The sequence below is a fragment of the Thunnus albacares genome, chromosome 2 (genome assembly GCF_914725855.1).
Source record: "Thunnus albacares chromosome 2, fThuAlb1.1, whole genome shotgun sequence".
Lineage (NCBI taxonomy): Eukaryota > Metazoa > Chordata > Actinopteri > Scombriformes > Scombridae > Thunnus > Thunnus albacares.
The window spans coordinates 20,911,747-20,928,827 of record NC_058107.1 but is presented as its reverse complement, the minus strand read 5'-3'; the positions used below and the strand labels follow the sequence as shown (position 1 = coordinate 20,928,827).

Here is a 17,081-nt window from a genome sequence, read left to right as displayed (position 1 = left end):
AGAGAATAACTCCAACAAGAGAGAAAGCGTTGCTTAACAACCACGAATAAGCACATGATAAATGAATAAGTATAAATAATCATGAGTGAGCAATGATATGAACAGTTGGGAATCCTTGGAGAAGAGTATTCTCCTCCTTCCTCCATCTCTGGCCCTCGCCCATCCTCTCCGTTCATCCTTCTCTGTCTCATACAGACTGTCTCTTGTATGCCTGTTCCTCAGGACCTATGCCAACTGCATGCCTTTGCTGGAAGTGGAGGACATGATGATCATGGGTAATAAACCCGACTCCAAATGTGTCTTCACCTACGTACAGTCTCTGGTCAACCACCTGCGCAGATACGAGATGTCCATGGGTCGGCCCTGTGACCTCTGACCTGTGCTCAGTGAGCATTCATCTTTGACGTGGCGTTCACAACGGGGGTTGTAACCAGGCACCCCTACCCCTCCCCCACCCCTCCGTCCCCGGCTACATCTTCATCTGATGACCGACTCTACGCTGACGGGCTGGGTCACAGAGTTGCACATCTCCGATGGACAAGCTGGGGATTGTGTGTGTGTTTGTGTGTGTCAGTTTGCTTATTATCTTTGTTGGCAGTGGTGATGTGTATTCATTTTTTCGCACATTTCCTAGTGAGAGGGCGCCAAAGTTTTTATAAAACTACATTTTTAAGCTTTGAAATTTTAGTACATTGTTTTTTTGTACTCAATCTCCTCTTTGTACCCGTTAGTATTCAACATGCAGTAACTGTGTCACTATGCACACGTGCTGAGAGACACCTCAAGAGATAAAAGAGAAATATTATTTATAGTATTCCCCTTTTTTAAATTATTTATACCTATATTTTCCTCCGCTCCATTTTTGTAACTATAGTAATTTGTAAGCATTGCTTTTGGTGATTCCAGTGAAGAAGAAAAATATATCCAACCATACGATGCATTATTTGGTTTCCACTTTGGTACTTTTTTCATTTTTTAACCAAACTCTGGTTGCTTTAAATATTTTAATTAAGTTATTATTCTCATGGTGATGTCATCAATTAGGATATTACTATTTAATACAATACAATTTCATTTTTCAAATGGATGCAACCTTCTCGTCGCAGTCCAGTGCTGAATAAGCTCACCTCTCTGAACTCTACAGTGCCACAGAGATGTTTCAGATGTTTTTTAATTTTTTCCCTCCTCCTGTATTACTGTATCATGATGTGATTCTAACAGCAAAATGCTTGCAGCAACTCGTTTTTCATTCAGGTAGAAAAAAAAAACAGGAATTGTGATTACAGTCACTCTGTCATACCGCTGAATTGTATCTGAATTGTGTCTTTACAGCAGATGTACAAAAAAATTTCACAGCAATGCCGCCATCATCCTCCAGCATCACTGCCTCGCCCTGCCAAACACACTCACACACAGCTCTTTTAGAGGGCTCTTTATTTATGCTTGAGTAGATTTTTTTTTTTTAAATATATATGATTTTTTTTTTTTTAATTTTGTTAGTGTGTAAATGACGCTTTTAAAGTTTTGTTTAAAGTAAGTCAATAAGCTCAAGCTACCGCAGTGTTTGTGAAACAAATTGTCACTTTTGGGTCACATTTCTGGGCTTGATGAAAGCCGGCTTTCAGCTCCATCAGCCACAAGTTTAAACATGAGCTATCATGACTGAGCATAATTGCCAATGTATATTTTACAACATGAAACAAAGGAAAATTTTTAATTGAAGATTTTTATTTTCGTTTGTACAATTAAGGTTCCTTTGAGAAGATGTCTAAAATTTGATTGGTTTTCAGATCTTCATGCTATATTTTGTAGATTTGCAGAAATTATTTGAGAAATATTCCACTGCTGCCAACTGAGAAAAAAATACCTTCCACGAAGCAGTGAGTGCTGTACATAAGAGCTTGAACACATCATAATTTCATGTTTCTGTGCACCGCAGTTAATGTGAATTAACAATTAAACCAATTGGAGAAATGAATTGGTTTGTGGGGGATTATTGCTCTGAATCGTCTCATAAAATACTTTTAACGTTTTCATTTTCCACACCAGATTATTCTTATCGAGGGCCATAAAACGGGCTGGGTCCTATCCCAGCATGCAATGGACTGGTTGACAGACTATTACAGGGCGAAGACACAAACATGCTTATTCAACTATGTGGGCTTTCAGCCAAAACTGCATGTCTTTTGCAGTGTAAAAGGAAACAGACATAAACATGATTCCATTCTTCAAGGACCAGGGCTGAGATTCATTTTTTTGAAATATTTTATTATTTTCTTCCTTGACAACCCCACCTTGAATCTTCTTGTGTGCATCAGCCCAACCCAGATGAACATGTAACATCAACCCCAGGCCAGTCATACGATTTTTAGCCTGAGGCTTCATTCAGTTTCACAGTGAGTAGGAAGCAATCAAGACACACAAGAGCTCAAGTGAGGCAGGAATACTTACGACAGCAGACACATGATGTCACAAATCAAACATACACACTTCCAGTCATAGAAAAGCACTCACAAACCAGCCTGTTGGGATATTAGCGCTGAAAAAAAGAACAAATAGCAAGAAAAATATGTGCAAATTCAGACTGTGGACCTTTGAAGGCCTTTTGCTGATGCTAAGATTTTGTCCTTCCCCAAGGGCTGATCCATGATCTGCTGGCCTGGCTGTGAAATTACAAGCATTTCTGCAATAACCAGCTGGTCATGGAGCAGCCTTGGAACATAGTGTTACTGTGAGATTCCTACTTTTCTCCACTCTGACAAGTTATAGGTCAGTGTGCTTGACTTCGGAGTCTGGTTCTGAGGAGGTGTTCTCAGTGACAAGAGAGGAAGTGGAGGGCTTGTACTCTGGCTCATCTTTGAACGGGCTATCTTTGGCAGGAGAGAAGCGGAACTCCTCCGGAACCTCGTCCTCAGGTTGAGCCTTCTTGTAGAAGCCCAGTTTCCCCAGCAGCTCGTTGATCTCTGAGCGTGTCATGTCAGACAAGGCGATCCGCTGTTGAGGAAACACACGGGTTAAAGGATCATTCTCTTTACAGTCATTTTTACTATTACATCGTTAATGTATTTTTGGAAATAATAGGAGCCTATGAATTATGGAGGATGAGTATTGATGGTATGAGACTGAATCCAAATGTCAACCCTCTGGACTTCAGTCATACGCACTGTGACGTATTCACTGTCATCACGTCAAGTTTTCAAGGGTCCTGGGCCCCAAGGGGATACAATGGCGCTCTGAGACAGAACTGAAGAACTCCAGTGTTCCCATGGAGATAAATTGAAATTCCTGACCCTGTGACTCTGTGTTTTTCTGCTGATTCACTCTCAACAAATCGGGTCAGAATGCTCAGTCAGATTTTCCCTTCACATGAACTGCTACACGGCTAATATTATATTCACAAGAAATCCTCAACTGAGGACCTTCACATTGTAAATGGACAAAAACCAACCTTTGCCCGTCTAGTTTAGAAGATTATAATAGACGAATTCACAGACAAAGTTATTAAGCCTATAGGCCTATTATTCTGTCTGTACATTATACCTCACATCAGTTAATTTATACAACAAAAGTTAAAGCAAATGTCATCAAAAGTAAACAGTTTACATAACCTATTATTATTAATATTGTGATCATTGTTGTTTTTTGATCATGATAATTAGTATTATTATTTTCTTTTACATTGTCACTTTATAGCCTATTGCTACAGGATTATGGGTAATTTTCCAAGCGAAGTCTGGTGAAGTCTGCACCCGAGTGGACTCTCTGACAGTGGGCTTGATGAGATGTGGATTTGGACAGCTCTCAGCACTCACAGACTTCCCGGGAACGCACCCGCAAAGTCCATAAGTCTGCAAGTGTGGTGGAGTCTGAACATTTGGATTCAGCCTTAGGCTTTAATGATGAAAGGCAAAGTTAAAGTAGCAATACACAACATTCAGCTACTAGATGTTGCACTATAGCACCGATATCTCAGACCAAAACAAATGTGTCTTTAATGCAATAAAGTTGGAAAAAAAACAAAAGCCGACAACTCAGGAAACTCAGATCTGTTCAACTGGGCGGTGAAATATGGATCAAGATTCTGTTACTGCACTGCCTATTTCTCACCTCAAATGCTTTCAGAAACAAATTTAGTGTAATGTTTAACTGTGATTTGAGAAAGTTTGTGAAGCGGATCCTGGAAACGGATGTGGAGGACACGGAGAGACTCACACACACTAACATGCACACATGGCTGGTGCAGCTACCAAAACAAACAACAGAGAGGCTCAGATAACAACACACACATAGAGGGAGGGTGACTTCACTCACTGCTCAGGTCACCATTACTCCACTATATTCTTACATAGCAAATAGTTGTTTGCTGACATCCAGTGAGGTTCAATGTCATTTACTGCACCTTTAAAACTCCACTAATCAATATTTTTTGTAAAAAATTATGTCGCTCATAGAGTATTGTCACTCAACCCTGCTCTTCCTCTTTAGCTCTGTTAAACTCACTGTATGCTACCTGCCAAGCAACAAACAAAAAACAAGGTTAGGAACAGCTATATTGAACAAAGTTGAGCATTTAGCTACTAAAGATCCAGATACTTTTCTCCAAAAACAGACCAAAAGGTGGTGGCCAGAAATACAACTCCAAATAAATGCAGATGTTTCTCTGTGTCTGCTCAATGTGTCAATAAGCATTGTTTGCTAACACGCTTGCTAACATGTAACAGTTTTATAAGGTCAAAGGTGGGTAAATGTCAATATATTCTGCCCTCTTGTGGCCAAAAACTGATTAGTGTAGCTTTAAATGACACAACAATTGTACTTTGATTAAACTCTTGGAGTATGATAAAGCAACAATGATTTAAAAAGTTGTTTTAAAATTATGTTATGTTATTAATATGTTATTAAATTATGATAATTTTCTCCAACAAAATTTTTTCCATCAAGTCATTTTATAGATGTTATAAAGATTTTTCACATAGATGCTATAATATATTCCAAAACAAGACCAGTGCAAAATAAACCCATCACAGATGGAGGACTTACATCCAGCTCTTCAAAGTAGTGGTTCAGGAGGACAAGCTCAGGGTCGGCTCCAGGAATGTGCTTCATCACCAGGTTATGGCTGAGGTGGAAGTGGTCAAGGATCGGCAGGTAGAAGATGCTTGATTTTGTACAGTGTGTAACTGTTAAACATACATATTTAGGAACAGCGATGTACTGGAGTCAAAGGATACTAAAGAGGAATATCCTGGACTACGAAGGCTTTGACCTGCGGACAGAAGTGAGGATTAATGTTTTTTCACACAGGGCTGGTTTCAGTGACAGATTTGTCAGAGGATTATGTGAAATCCTAGATGTTAAATGTAAAATGTTTCCCAGTGAGCAAACACATTTAGGCAGGGATTAGGCTTCAGTCTGCCTCTGACAGTGGCTCACGGTGCACTCATGTCCGTTTTGTTCCTGTTGATAACATTACAGAGGGCAGCTTACCTCTCTGAGCCGGTTCAGCTGTCATCCACCACATGTCTGGGAAGAGACAGAACATGACATTGAGGAAATGAAATGTTTCAGCCACTGAAATGTGTCTTTCTGCTTACACGCACACACACACACATCACAGGTTACCCTGTAGAGCAACTGATTTACTGCAGTTTCTGGGTTCGTCTCTTTGTTCAAAGACACAATGTTCTTGCACCCAATGTACAGAGCACAGATTGTGGTTGCAGGTTGCAGGAAGGATGTGTAACCCATTTTTGTAGTAATCTGAGCCTAAGGTATTGAGTAGCAGGTGTGGCTAACACAACAATAGCAACAGATAGCATGCTTTTGTTCAGTGATGCTGGCAGGGCGGTGAGTAGGTGACACCCTGGAGGAAAACTACTATGGTCTCTCACAAAAAGAAGAATAGAGTTTCAGAAACTTTGGTACAGGAATCCGACCTCCTGTTATGCAGCCTCTGTTTCTGTTCATTTTCAAATGATCAGCTAGTCACTGTATAGCAGATTTACATTGAATGAAATAGAAATGACATGTATGCTTTATTGGGTACCATATTGTAAACGCATGGAGGTTTACAGCTCTATTCATCCTGCTCACATAACGCATGCGCCCAACCTAATAAATAAAACGCATCCATTCACACATTTACCCAAGTCTGATTCAGAAAATGCACTAATACTATCCTCGTAAATATAATCCCGCCTACTTTAATATATGAAGCGGACTGTTATGAAGGCTTACTGTACCTCCACCCTCGCTTTTGCCAGCCCGTCCAGTTTCTTCAGATCCACATTGTAGGCCGAGGCGCAGTGAAGAAAGCTGGCCAACACGATCAGCCACATTATTTCTCCCGATGCCCGATCACGGACCAGGACCTCCAGAACCAGTTTACCTGCGGACGTCTGAAGGTAACTGAGTTGAATGGAGGAGGAGGAGGAGGAGGAGGAGGAGAGAGGAGATGTGCAGTTATGTCACGTCCGGATCTCTTGCCACGTCAAGTATTTCTCCCAGAGGAGAGAGGCGTGGAGAGGGCGCCCATTGGTTATCTGCGAGATTCCCATCAAGATACGGATAATCATATAACTTGATGTGTAATCTGTGGTTAATACTCTCAAAGGGAGAGAGATCATTTCATAAAATAAACTCATAAATATCGCCTTCTATTTCCCCCCTCTTTATTAGGTTTATATGCCGCTGCAGGCAGGGCTGTTTTATCTTTAGAAACAATAAGCTCAACCTTTTTTTTATCGATCTATGTCCATTCTTGTACCATTTTACTCTACTGTTATTCAATTCAATTCAATTTTTATGTATATAGCGCCAAATCATTTAAACAGAAGGTATCTCAGGGCACTTTTCACATACAGCAGGTCAGGACATCCTACAGCTGTAATCTGTGTATTCTGGCAAACAGTGCAGGTGATCCCAGAGGAATATATTATGCTTTTGTACATTACATATACTATCAGCTATTATTTATTACTTTTTAAGTTAAGATTTAACATAATTTTCCACTTGTTTTGTGAGTGTTTGAAAATTATATGTCTCAAGGGGCTTATCCTGATTTAATACATTTCTACATTAAATCAGTGGCTTTGAACCTTTTTGGTGTTTGACCTCTTGTAAAAATCAGTGTGTAGTTGCGTCTCTTGTATAGTCTCAGTGTGTAGTTGTGTCTCTTGTATAAAATCAGTGTGTAGTTGTGTCTCTTGTATAAAATCAGTGTGTAGTTGTGGCTCCTTGTCACATTTCATATGTCAATGACTTGTTAGTATTTCCCCTCCTGCATGATTTAATTTCAATAGCTGTTCACATGATTCATTATTTCACAAAAAGCTAAGATCAGAAAAAAATGTTTAAATTTTAGATACAGATTTGTGTATCAGAACTTGGTTTTGTCTTCTTTTCTCTCTTGTGAGTGATTGATCTTGTGGTCTCTTGGATGGGGCCTGACTCCAGCTTCAGAGCCACAACTATAAAGTAGCTCAGACCGGCTCCACCTGGACCCTCTTCAACAGTAAAATGCTGCTTACACATTGATGCGTCAGTAACAATCTAATAATGTCACAAATCATCATTTATCAGTTACAGGGGACTTTTGGGGCCTTAATTCATTTGGAGGCCCCAAGCAGCTGCTTTAAAACACAGGAATTAAAAAACAAAACTTCAAAACTGTCACAGTCACTGAATTTTAATGACTGATTTCAAGATATATGTAGGGAAGAAGAAATGTAGGGAGAGAGGGATAAGGGTGAGGGGAAGGGGAAGGGGAAGGGGAAGGGTGGGGGAAGGGTAAGGATGAGGGAAGGGTAAGGGTAAGGGTGGGGGAAGGGGAAGGATGAGGGTAAGTGTGAGGGTGAGGGAAGGGTAAGGATGTGGGAAGGGTAAGTGTGAGGGTGAGAGTAGAGCGAGGGTGAGGGTGAGGATAGAGTGAGGGTGAGGGTGAGTGAAGGGGTAGGAGAGGGAGAGAGGTGGGTGAGGTGGGAGAGGGGTTTGGGGAAAGAGGGAGCTGTTGTTATTTGCTGCGACTCCAGCTCCAGAAGCTCTTCTGCTTCTTCTTCTCCTTTTTTATCAGGAGCTCCTGAAAAGAGAAAAACAGAATATTTTGAGTTCAGTTTCAAAGCTCTGAAATGATCTGAAATCAATTGTTAGAATTAAAAATATGAGGCAGCAAACCTGAAGCTGGAGGTTGTCGTTGGTGAGGCACTGGATCTGTTCTTTCATCTGCGCCTCCTCGTGGATCCAAATCTCATGTTTGGCCTGCAGCGTCTCCTCCAGTTGTTTTTTCTCTTTCCTCCACTGGTGTGACCTCCTCTCCCAACTCTCGCACACTGTGGAGAGCTCCTCTCTACACTTACTGACTCTCTCAGAGAGCTCCTTGCGGAGGCTCTCTACTCTCTCTGAGAGCTCTCTCTGGTCTTTCTCCATTTTTTCAGTCAGCTGCTGTCTGAGTTTTTCCTCCAGTGAATTACAGGCCAGTTGACTTTCTTTCAAAGCTGACTGTGTTTCACTCAGCAGGGCCAAGGTGTCAATATGAGCCGTGGTACGTTCTCTTCTTTTTTTATTGGCCCTGCTGATTTCTCTCTCTTTTTCACTGAGGAGCTCTTCCAGCTGGCTGACTTTTTGCTGCCAGCTCTCTTTCTCAGCGTGGAGGCTCCGTTCAAGAGAGATGATTTGATCATCTCTCTTTCTGATGCCCCCTGCTGCCTTTTCCAGCACTTGGTGTAACTTCCTCCACCAGAGAGCATTGGCGGAGTCATACTTTTCTTTCTCAGAAGAGAGCTGGCAGCGAAGAGACCAGATCTCTTGTTCTCTGTTCCTGTTCTTGTCCTTTTCATCCTGGAGGTCACTCTTCAATGCCGTGATTTCTTCCTCAGTGACAGAGAGCTTCTCCAGAAGTTGCTCTCTGTCACTTCTCCAGGTCTCCCTCTCCTTGAGGACCATGATTTTAGCAGCGGTCCTTAACTTTTGTTCCCTCTCCTTCATCTCACCCTCCATCAATTTCCTCATCTCCTCCATCCCTCTGTTGTAGTCCTGTGCAACACAAACACAGAAATACATGAAGACATTTTCATATCACTGATAGCTCTATTTTTCCTTACAGGAAAACAGTCATCTGTTAGTACTGAGAGGAAATAGATATCACATTTACATTTTATACTAGAACCCTTCAATAAATCCTTTATTTATTGTTTATGTATTCATATTAATCTGAGGTATTTATCCAGGCAGACATTCTCATGTATTCATGTGTTCATCTGACTGACTGTGAGAGATGAGTTTAAATTAAGATGATATTGTAAATGTGTATGAAACGTAATCTCATTACAAACTGCATCTGTGCTGATAAAAAGTGTATTTGTTTAAGCTTTAGACACAATACAAAGCCATTAAAACATGCATAGTCTTGTGCAGTAGTGCAGTGTTACATCCTGGTTTGAACATCTTACCCTGCTGGCTCTACTCTCTCGTCTTTCCATGGTGGCTGATGATCTTGAAAACGTTCTAAAACGTGAGATAGACGTAAAATCTTGTCGAGTGTCTGACAGATGACTTTCTCTGAAGACGAATGTGTGTCTGTTCAGCTGGTGAAAAGATTGTGGTCTGTTCTGAGGAACTCACTTATAGACTCTTTACATTCTAGAATGGATTTGTCATAAACGCTGACATCATAACAGGAAGACAAACATTCTTCTGTAGACTGACATCATGCAGTTGAAACAGCTCAATCAGTTTGAATGATCACACAAAATGTTTGACAGAATAACATAAATGATTGGAGCTCAGAGAAACCACACAGACAGTACTGATCTTTAGTTTTACTCACAGAAATCAAACACGCTTTTGTCCCACAGTTTGTGGACACAGTCTCATGTACACATCACACAATACTGAAGTTTCCTTCATTGTTTTCACTAATAATGTTGTAATGTTTACTGTGACATCCAGATTGATAAAAGTGAAAATGTTTCTTATAACAATGATTTTCATTCAGTTTAAATATGAATTATTTTGAGGTCACACACACCTTGCAGTCTGCATTCGAAGTAGAATTTGCTGTACTTCTGCACAAATATGACCTAAAATGTGATCCGATTGTCATGCAAGTCCTAAAAATAAAGAGACATTAATCAAACAAATGAGACAAAAATCTTACATTTCATTTATTTATTAGAAAAAGAAGAAAACCTTTATTTACTCAGGGGAAACCAATTGAGATTAATGCTCTCATTTACAGTAGTGGCTTGTAAATACACAACCAAAACAAGTCATATAACAAAAAGTGTAAAAAATGTAAAACCAACAATCTTATACCAAACATAAATACAACACAAACACAAGAGAAATTATATAAGACAGTAATATAAAGTACATTACAGGGATAAAACAGACACATTGAGAAAAACAGGAGCATTCATCATATAAAACATCATCCAACAGAATCTTAAAATGTTCTAAGGATAAAAATTTGTCTAATTTAAGGGGGTCCGGAAGCTTGTTCACCTATGAGGAGCATAGTAGGTGAATACAGTTTTCCCCAGTTCTGTATTCATATAAGGGATATCCAAGGTAATGCATTCTTGTGAACTAGTGTGGTATCCCATATTAAATCTTAAAAGTGATGATACATTAAATGGTACACGCAGAAAAATGGGGGTATCATTTCTGTACCTAAAGGTACATTTATCAGAAAAGTACCCTGTAAAGTACGGAAATGGTCCTTAAGGTGATAACTGTGGACCTTTGTTTTATTTTAAAGGTACAAAATCATTCCTGACAGAAAAGGATACATAATTGTACTTTTAACAAGCTTAACCCGGTTCAAACTGGTTCATCCCCAATTGTGTTACTAGACATGAAATGGCACGAGACAGTGAAAATGTTGGTTAGTTTTCCTGCTTTGTCAAGCTTGTCCACGGATGAACTTATTAAAAAAATAATTGAAGATGGAATATAAAATTAACAAAGAAGAGACAAGAAAATTCAGGTGTAAGTAACTGGACCTTAACGTTTCTTTTCATGCTATTGTTAGCTAGCTAGCTAACGTTAACAAGCCTAACTCAGGATACAACTTAACATTGGCTAGCTACATTTATGGCTTGTTGTTAGATAGGCTAATTAGCTATTTCAGAACGATTTGGTCTTTTAATCAAGTAACTTAAACTCTGTGACAGGATACTTTTTATTTCAGAATGATTTTGTTCATTTAATCAAGTTGCTAACTGCAATGTAGCAGAGTTGAAATGCTTCCACTTGCCATCACCATTATTCCCCAATTTATTTTATTTTATTTTTTACAAAGTATTTTTACCGTTTCATTCAACACTCTTTGCAATTCCCCAGGGGGACTTGTTTTTCTGTAATTATTAATTTTATGCATTGACACTCCTTCATGGAGCCCATGCAGACTTGAGTAGTGCAACCCATTCCAACCAGATAATCTGATATTTGTCAGTCCATTGCCATATGTGTTCATGTTAGTGTTTAACTATTATGATTGTTACTGTAAGAAACGTTAGTTTGGTTCAGACATAAAGTCTGTTGAGTTGCAGTACTGATATTTCCAGACTGTCAGTGAACATGTTGTCCATCATGGGAGCTACCTGTAACAGTGATCAGTGGGAGATAACCATGGACTGTATAAATATATATAATGTTGTTCTTTCTTCTTCCTGTGTTGATCGCTTGGCAGTTAGTTGATGTTACGAGAGGCTAGTGAGAGTGTAGTGTCGAGTTCACGGCAGGTCTTTTTGTTATTTTGGCGTTGGCTACTGCCCACAGTAACCTGTGTTGTGCAAATTAAAGTTGCAGCGAAAACCATCTAACGTCTTATTATCTGCTTATCAAGGGACGTTACAATAATTCATTCTCATGTTTTTAATCACTTTCACTTTTTCACCTAATGCAAGACAATAAGAGGCAGATATAGTACGCATTTAATCTTTTTGCATATACTCCGACTATACACTAGGTCTCAAATTGTTCATGCAGTTCAGTGGATATTTTTTATCCAAAGCACTTTCGTGAACAATGAGTGTGCAGACTTTTGGCATGTAGCTATCTGTCTCTGTCCTTTTGCCAAAGGAAATGTGTGTTGGGGAGGATTCAACGTCTGTTGAGGTCCACGTGAACGTGCTACAAAGTGAGTATCAGAAGACACATCCAGACAACTCGACTGTCAAAGACCACATGGTGCAAATTTTCTCCTGGAGTTTTTGTGACATCATGGAAGGGATGCCCGTGGAGGATGTACTCAACAAATACCCATGTGCTTATGGAGGCCTACTGCAGTAAGTATGGTGAAAACACCTAAAATAAAATGAAATAAGTAAAAACATGAAGCTTTACATTCAGACAAACTAATGTGGCAGCTACAATTATTAGATTTCATCTGAGACCAACATTTATCTTCCAAAGGAATTATATCATATATCAAAATTCTTAAAATTAATTTTTCAGTGGAAGTTTTTTCAGTGCCAATAATTGTTTCAGTGCCAATACAACCTTTTTCAATAAAAGTGTTCCTTTTTCAGTTCAGGTTTTGCTTTCAATGCCAAATTTTATTTCCTATACCAAAATTTAACTGCCACTGTTCTAGCCCCATAAATGTTACATTTCTAATGAGTCTGAACTCCACCAGTCGACTGTCGAGGCAGATCGTGTACAAATGGAGGACATTCAACACCATTGTTACCCTCCCCAGGAGTGATCATACCAAGAACAAGGCGTGTAATAGTCCTGGAGGTCACAAAGGACCCCAGGGTAAAGTCTAGGGAACTAAAGGCCTCTCTTGCCGCAGCTAATGTCAGTGTGCAAGGAGAAAGCCACTATTGTCCGAAATAACATTGCTGCCTGTCTACAGTTTGCTCAAGACTGCATGGATAAGCCTGAAGGCAATTAGAAAAATGTTCTGTTGATGGATGAGGCCAAAATCGAACTTTTTGGCTTGAATGAGAAGAGCTATGTTTGGTGACGAGCAAACACTGCATTCCTACATAAGAACCTTATCCCATCTGTGAAACATGCTGGTGGTATTATCATGGTTTGGGCTGCTTTGCTGCCTCTGGACCAGGACAGCTTGTAGTCATTGATGGAGCTATGAGTTCTGAGTTGCACCTTCAAATTCTACAGGAAAATGTCAAGGTATCTGTCCATGAACTGAAGCTTAACAGAAAGTGGGTCATGCAGCAAGACAACGACCCTAAACATACACGTCGTTCAACCAAAGAATGTTCATGCAAAGAAGGCCACCAACTTCCCTGAGTTGAGACTGTTCTGTAAGGAGGAATGGGCTAAAATTCCTCCAAGCTGATGTGCAGAGCTAATAAACAGTTACCGGAAATGTTTAGTTGAACTTACTGCTGCAAAAAGGGGTCTGAAAGCAAGAGTTCGCATACTTTTGCCTCACACAAATATGTAAGATTGGATCATTTTCCTCAATAAATAAATGAATAAGTTCAATGTTTTTGTCTCATTTGTTTAATTAGGTTCCCTTTATCTAGTTTTAGAAGTTGCATGAAAATCTGATTATGTTTTAAGTCATATTTATGCAGACATAGAGAAAATTCTTAAGGTCAAGCACCACTGTATTTTACACGAATAGCCTGCATAAAGATATTGCACTCACATCACTGATATTGTAATACAGATATTATACAATCGTTACTGCATAATCAAGCGACAAGTTCCTACATGTAGGCTAAATTGGGTAAATTGATCCTGAGGGTAATGAGACACACAGGAAACACTGCATGAAGTAAATCACACTTGAATGTGGGATGAACAAGTTAAAGAGTTGATGATCAGATGTGATATTGGTCATGGTGAATGATTTTATCAATAATATAAGCACGCATGCAGATCTCTTTAACATATTAGTGTGAAACATGGGCACCTGCCCTAAGCTGAGTTGAAGCACTTTTGTCAAAATGGTGGTCATGTTTTCTGTTATATAGGATGACATAATACTGTATATGAGTGTATGTGTAACTTTCCAGCACATCTAGCAGTGCTTGATTTACCTCTGCATTTTGATCAACAATAATTTCCACAACTAGTCATAGTTCTTCAGGCACCCATCAGGTTCACCACATTCACTGCACAGCTTTATTCCAACAAGCTTTGGCCTTACTGGGTGACACATAGTTTGCTGTTATGTCCGTAAACGAAATATGAATACAGCCTTTAATCCCATTGCAAAAACTGATGGACACACATACACACACACACACACACACTGAGATACAGTTTTTGTCTTGTTAATTTTATAAAGGCGGCCGTAGGCCATATGTATTTAAGAGGTCGTGAAGACTGATGAGGTACCCTCGGGTGTTGCCACAGCAACATCTTATCCCATGCTTCGGCTCAGTGTAGAGGTGTTTTCAGGACTGACAGCTTCCTAGAGGGAAAGAAATAAACTGGTGTCAAAATATAGAAGTGTTAATACTTGTATAACTGTTGGCATGTCTTTAATTAGACATTGTTATGTGTAGCACATATATTAATATAAATAATCAGCTGTGAAACTTCCTTGAGGGAACAAAAGATACAAGAAAACCAGTGAAAAGGTGAATATAAACCAGAATTCATTACATCCAGCACATTCTGCCTTGCTGTCTGTATCCAGGCATCACTGCAGGACTTCTGTTTGGAGGTGAAGCTGCTGTGTTAGTACATTTATCTGATTTTGGAGACATCCTGAAGAATTTCCAGTCCAAATTTCCAATCTAGTCTGAATCAAACTTCATATAGTCACAGTGGACCAGGGACAGATTCTTAAGTTCGTGCACAATCCAAATTACTACCTAAACTGTGACAAAGAACTTTGTAGATCTCTGTAAGAAAAATAAGCTCTAATGCTCTCTAAAATCTGTACATACAGTTACTCCTGTAGCCTCAAAACGTGTAACACATTCATGCTTTTAGCTCTGACCCTGCCTAGTGTGAAATCTTAAATTAAAGACTCATTAACACCAGAGGTGATTCAAGGGTAAAAAAAACCTCATGGGGCTCCTCTGAACATAATGGTGTAGCTGTAAAAGAGTGTTCATATGTAGCCAGCATTAAATAAAATAAATATGCATAGTAATACTAATTTCAGTAGCATATTAACTTTTTATGAGACATATGAAATCCTGAAATAAATCATTAAACTACTCTCTTACGTGTCACAAGACCAATTGTCCTTGTCATTGTTTGGACAGAAGGGGAAATATGTAGAAATTACCCTTTTTGTGAGATATTTCACTCTCTCCACCAATCAATTTTTCAAACTTTAAATGTATAACAATTTCCAGGAGAGTACATACAATATCTAGTGCATATCTTCTCTGTACTGTGAGAAGGATCCTTTCTCTGTTGCTTTATTGAGGTTTCTCACTTTTTCCTGTTAAAGGATATTTTGGGAAGTTTTCCTTGTCTGAATCGAGGGTCTAAGGTTAGAGGCTGTTGTGTGTTGCACAGATTGTAAAACTCTTTTAGGCCACAGATTAGTTCAGTTTAAAATGCTCTACAGGTGACTGATTAACTAGAATTATAATCAGTAACACAATGGGAGACTAACACAAACAAAATAGTGAGACTCATGTTTCAGATGTAAATAAATGCCTTTAGTGAAGTTACAGTAAGATAAAATAGAACTTTATTCATCCCGAAGAAAATATTTTATGCCAAAGATGCTTAACGCACATAGTGAAATGAATATATATATTTATCACCTACAAAATTAACATATAATAAAACTAAAAGTAGAAAAAATGTAATAAAGGTGGTTTATAGTGCAGATTTTCATGAAATGTATTAACAAAAGTGCAGGTTGCTGGTTACAATGTTCCAAATTACAAGCAATGAACCCTTTTCCCACAGACATTTTGACTTGTCAAAGCAGGAAAAGTGCACATGTAATTAACAAGACTAACGATGGCTCCAGTGCATTACTTGTCCTGGTAAGTGATGTCAGTGAGTGAGCATGTACAATATGCGCTGAAACTGACTCACCTAAATGTAGTGCAGCCATCATTAATGTTATTAATTCCTCCTGTGCTTTCCCTGCTTTGACAAATCAAAACGTCTGCCGTGAAAAGGGTCTATTAATCAACTTTACAGGAAGTTGCATAATTGTCACCATGTTACTTTGTATTATAATTGTACAGACATGCAGTATAAATTCTGTAATGACAATATCAGCATACATAACCTTGACCTTTGACCCAACATGTTGCTCTTGCTCTCATTTGTCCAAGCTGAGCAGTTAAGGGTGGCTGCAACAAATCTTATATCCAGCTAAAAATAAACTTAGGTGGATGTTGTTTGTTTTTTTTTTTTGGGGGGGGGGGGGGGGGGGGGGCAAAATGTTATAAAAATACAAAGGACACTTACAAAGGCCAGAATTTTAGTTTAAAACATTTAAAAATTAACAAAAATTATCAACAGAATGGGAGAAAATAACAGTTTTGATGTTATGTCATGTGTATTGTGTTGTGGAGATATCTACTTAAGTTAGCATGCTAACCAGCTAGCCCCGGCCTGTCCTGTCTCGTAATACCACTTTGTACTTCAAGAGGTGACAGTGAGTCACTGTAGCGTTCAGTCTGTCCTCAGTCCAACATGAGGAGAATTAGTTGTGCTGCCCCGAGCCACCACAGCGACAATAGCAGAGATTTTGAGCCAGCTGCTGCCAGCTGTAGGACTGTTGACATGTCACTTTATTGAGTTTTAGTAATTTTTCAGGTGAGAAAGTAACCATTCAGATTCCCAGTATGTGGTCAGTTTATCCAAATAATGCCTATGAGAGAAATAACCTTATTTTTTAATTGTTTCATGGCGGTTACTTTCTAAAGCACAAATAAATAACCATCAAACATTCAACAGATGATTTACTGTGGAAACAAAGCCTCTTAGTTTAATTTTTCTCCTCTGTATTTCTCCTTTTCATTCATTTATTACATCCAAGCAATGCAGCAGTAAATGCAGCAGTTCTGTTGGCATTTCAAATCTGATGCCTGCAGTGCGCCATAGGAGCATCAAATGAGGCGTGTCAAATGAGGCTCGTCATTTATCGCTTTCAGTGTGTTTGGGCCTTTACG

The 17,081-nt window shown here is 39.1% G+C and overlaps 3 protein-coding genes across 4 annotated transcripts in view; 1 reads left to right on the top strand and 2 right to left on the bottom strand.

The window, feature by feature from the left end:
* The window catches only part of smtnb (smoothelin b), a 48,114-nt gene extending 46,136 nt beyond the window's left edge, over positions 1 to 1,978 (top strand). For both annotated transcript variants that reach the window (XM_044372254.1, XM_044372247.1), the window contains one exon: positions 223 to 1,978. The gene's annotated coding sequence lies outside the window, so the exon portion shown is untranslated. The remainder of the gene's footprint in view (positions 1 to 222) is intronic.
* Positions 627 to 6,488, bottom strand: selenom (selenoprotein M). Its single transcript, XM_044372270.1, has 5 exons — positions 6,243 to 6,488; positions 5,488 to 5,523; positions 5,232 to 5,266; positions 5,041 to 5,119; positions 627 to 2,994 (listed from the first exon to the last, which is right to left on the bottom strand). Exons 1-5 carry the CDS (start codon positions 6,336 to 6,338, stop codon positions 2,764 to 2,766), a joined length of 477 nt encoding a protein of 158 aa, XP_044228205.1. The 5' UTR covers positions 6,339 to 6,488; the 3' UTR covers positions 627 to 2,763.
* A 1,453-nt stretch (positions 6,489 to 7,941) lies between these two features.
* Positions 7,942 to 9,680, bottom strand: LOC122970770 (golgin subfamily A member 6-like protein 22). Its single transcript, XM_044337000.1, has 3 exons — positions 9,447 to 9,680; positions 8,173 to 9,030; positions 7,942 to 8,077 (listed from the first exon to the last, which is right to left on the bottom strand). Exons 1-3 carry the CDS (start codon positions 9,474 to 9,476, stop codon positions 8,012 to 8,014), a joined length of 954 nt encoding a protein of 317 aa, XP_044192935.1. The 5' UTR covers positions 9,477 to 9,680; the 3' UTR covers positions 7,942 to 8,011.
* Positions 9,681 to 17,081: the final 7,401 nt, after the last annotated feature.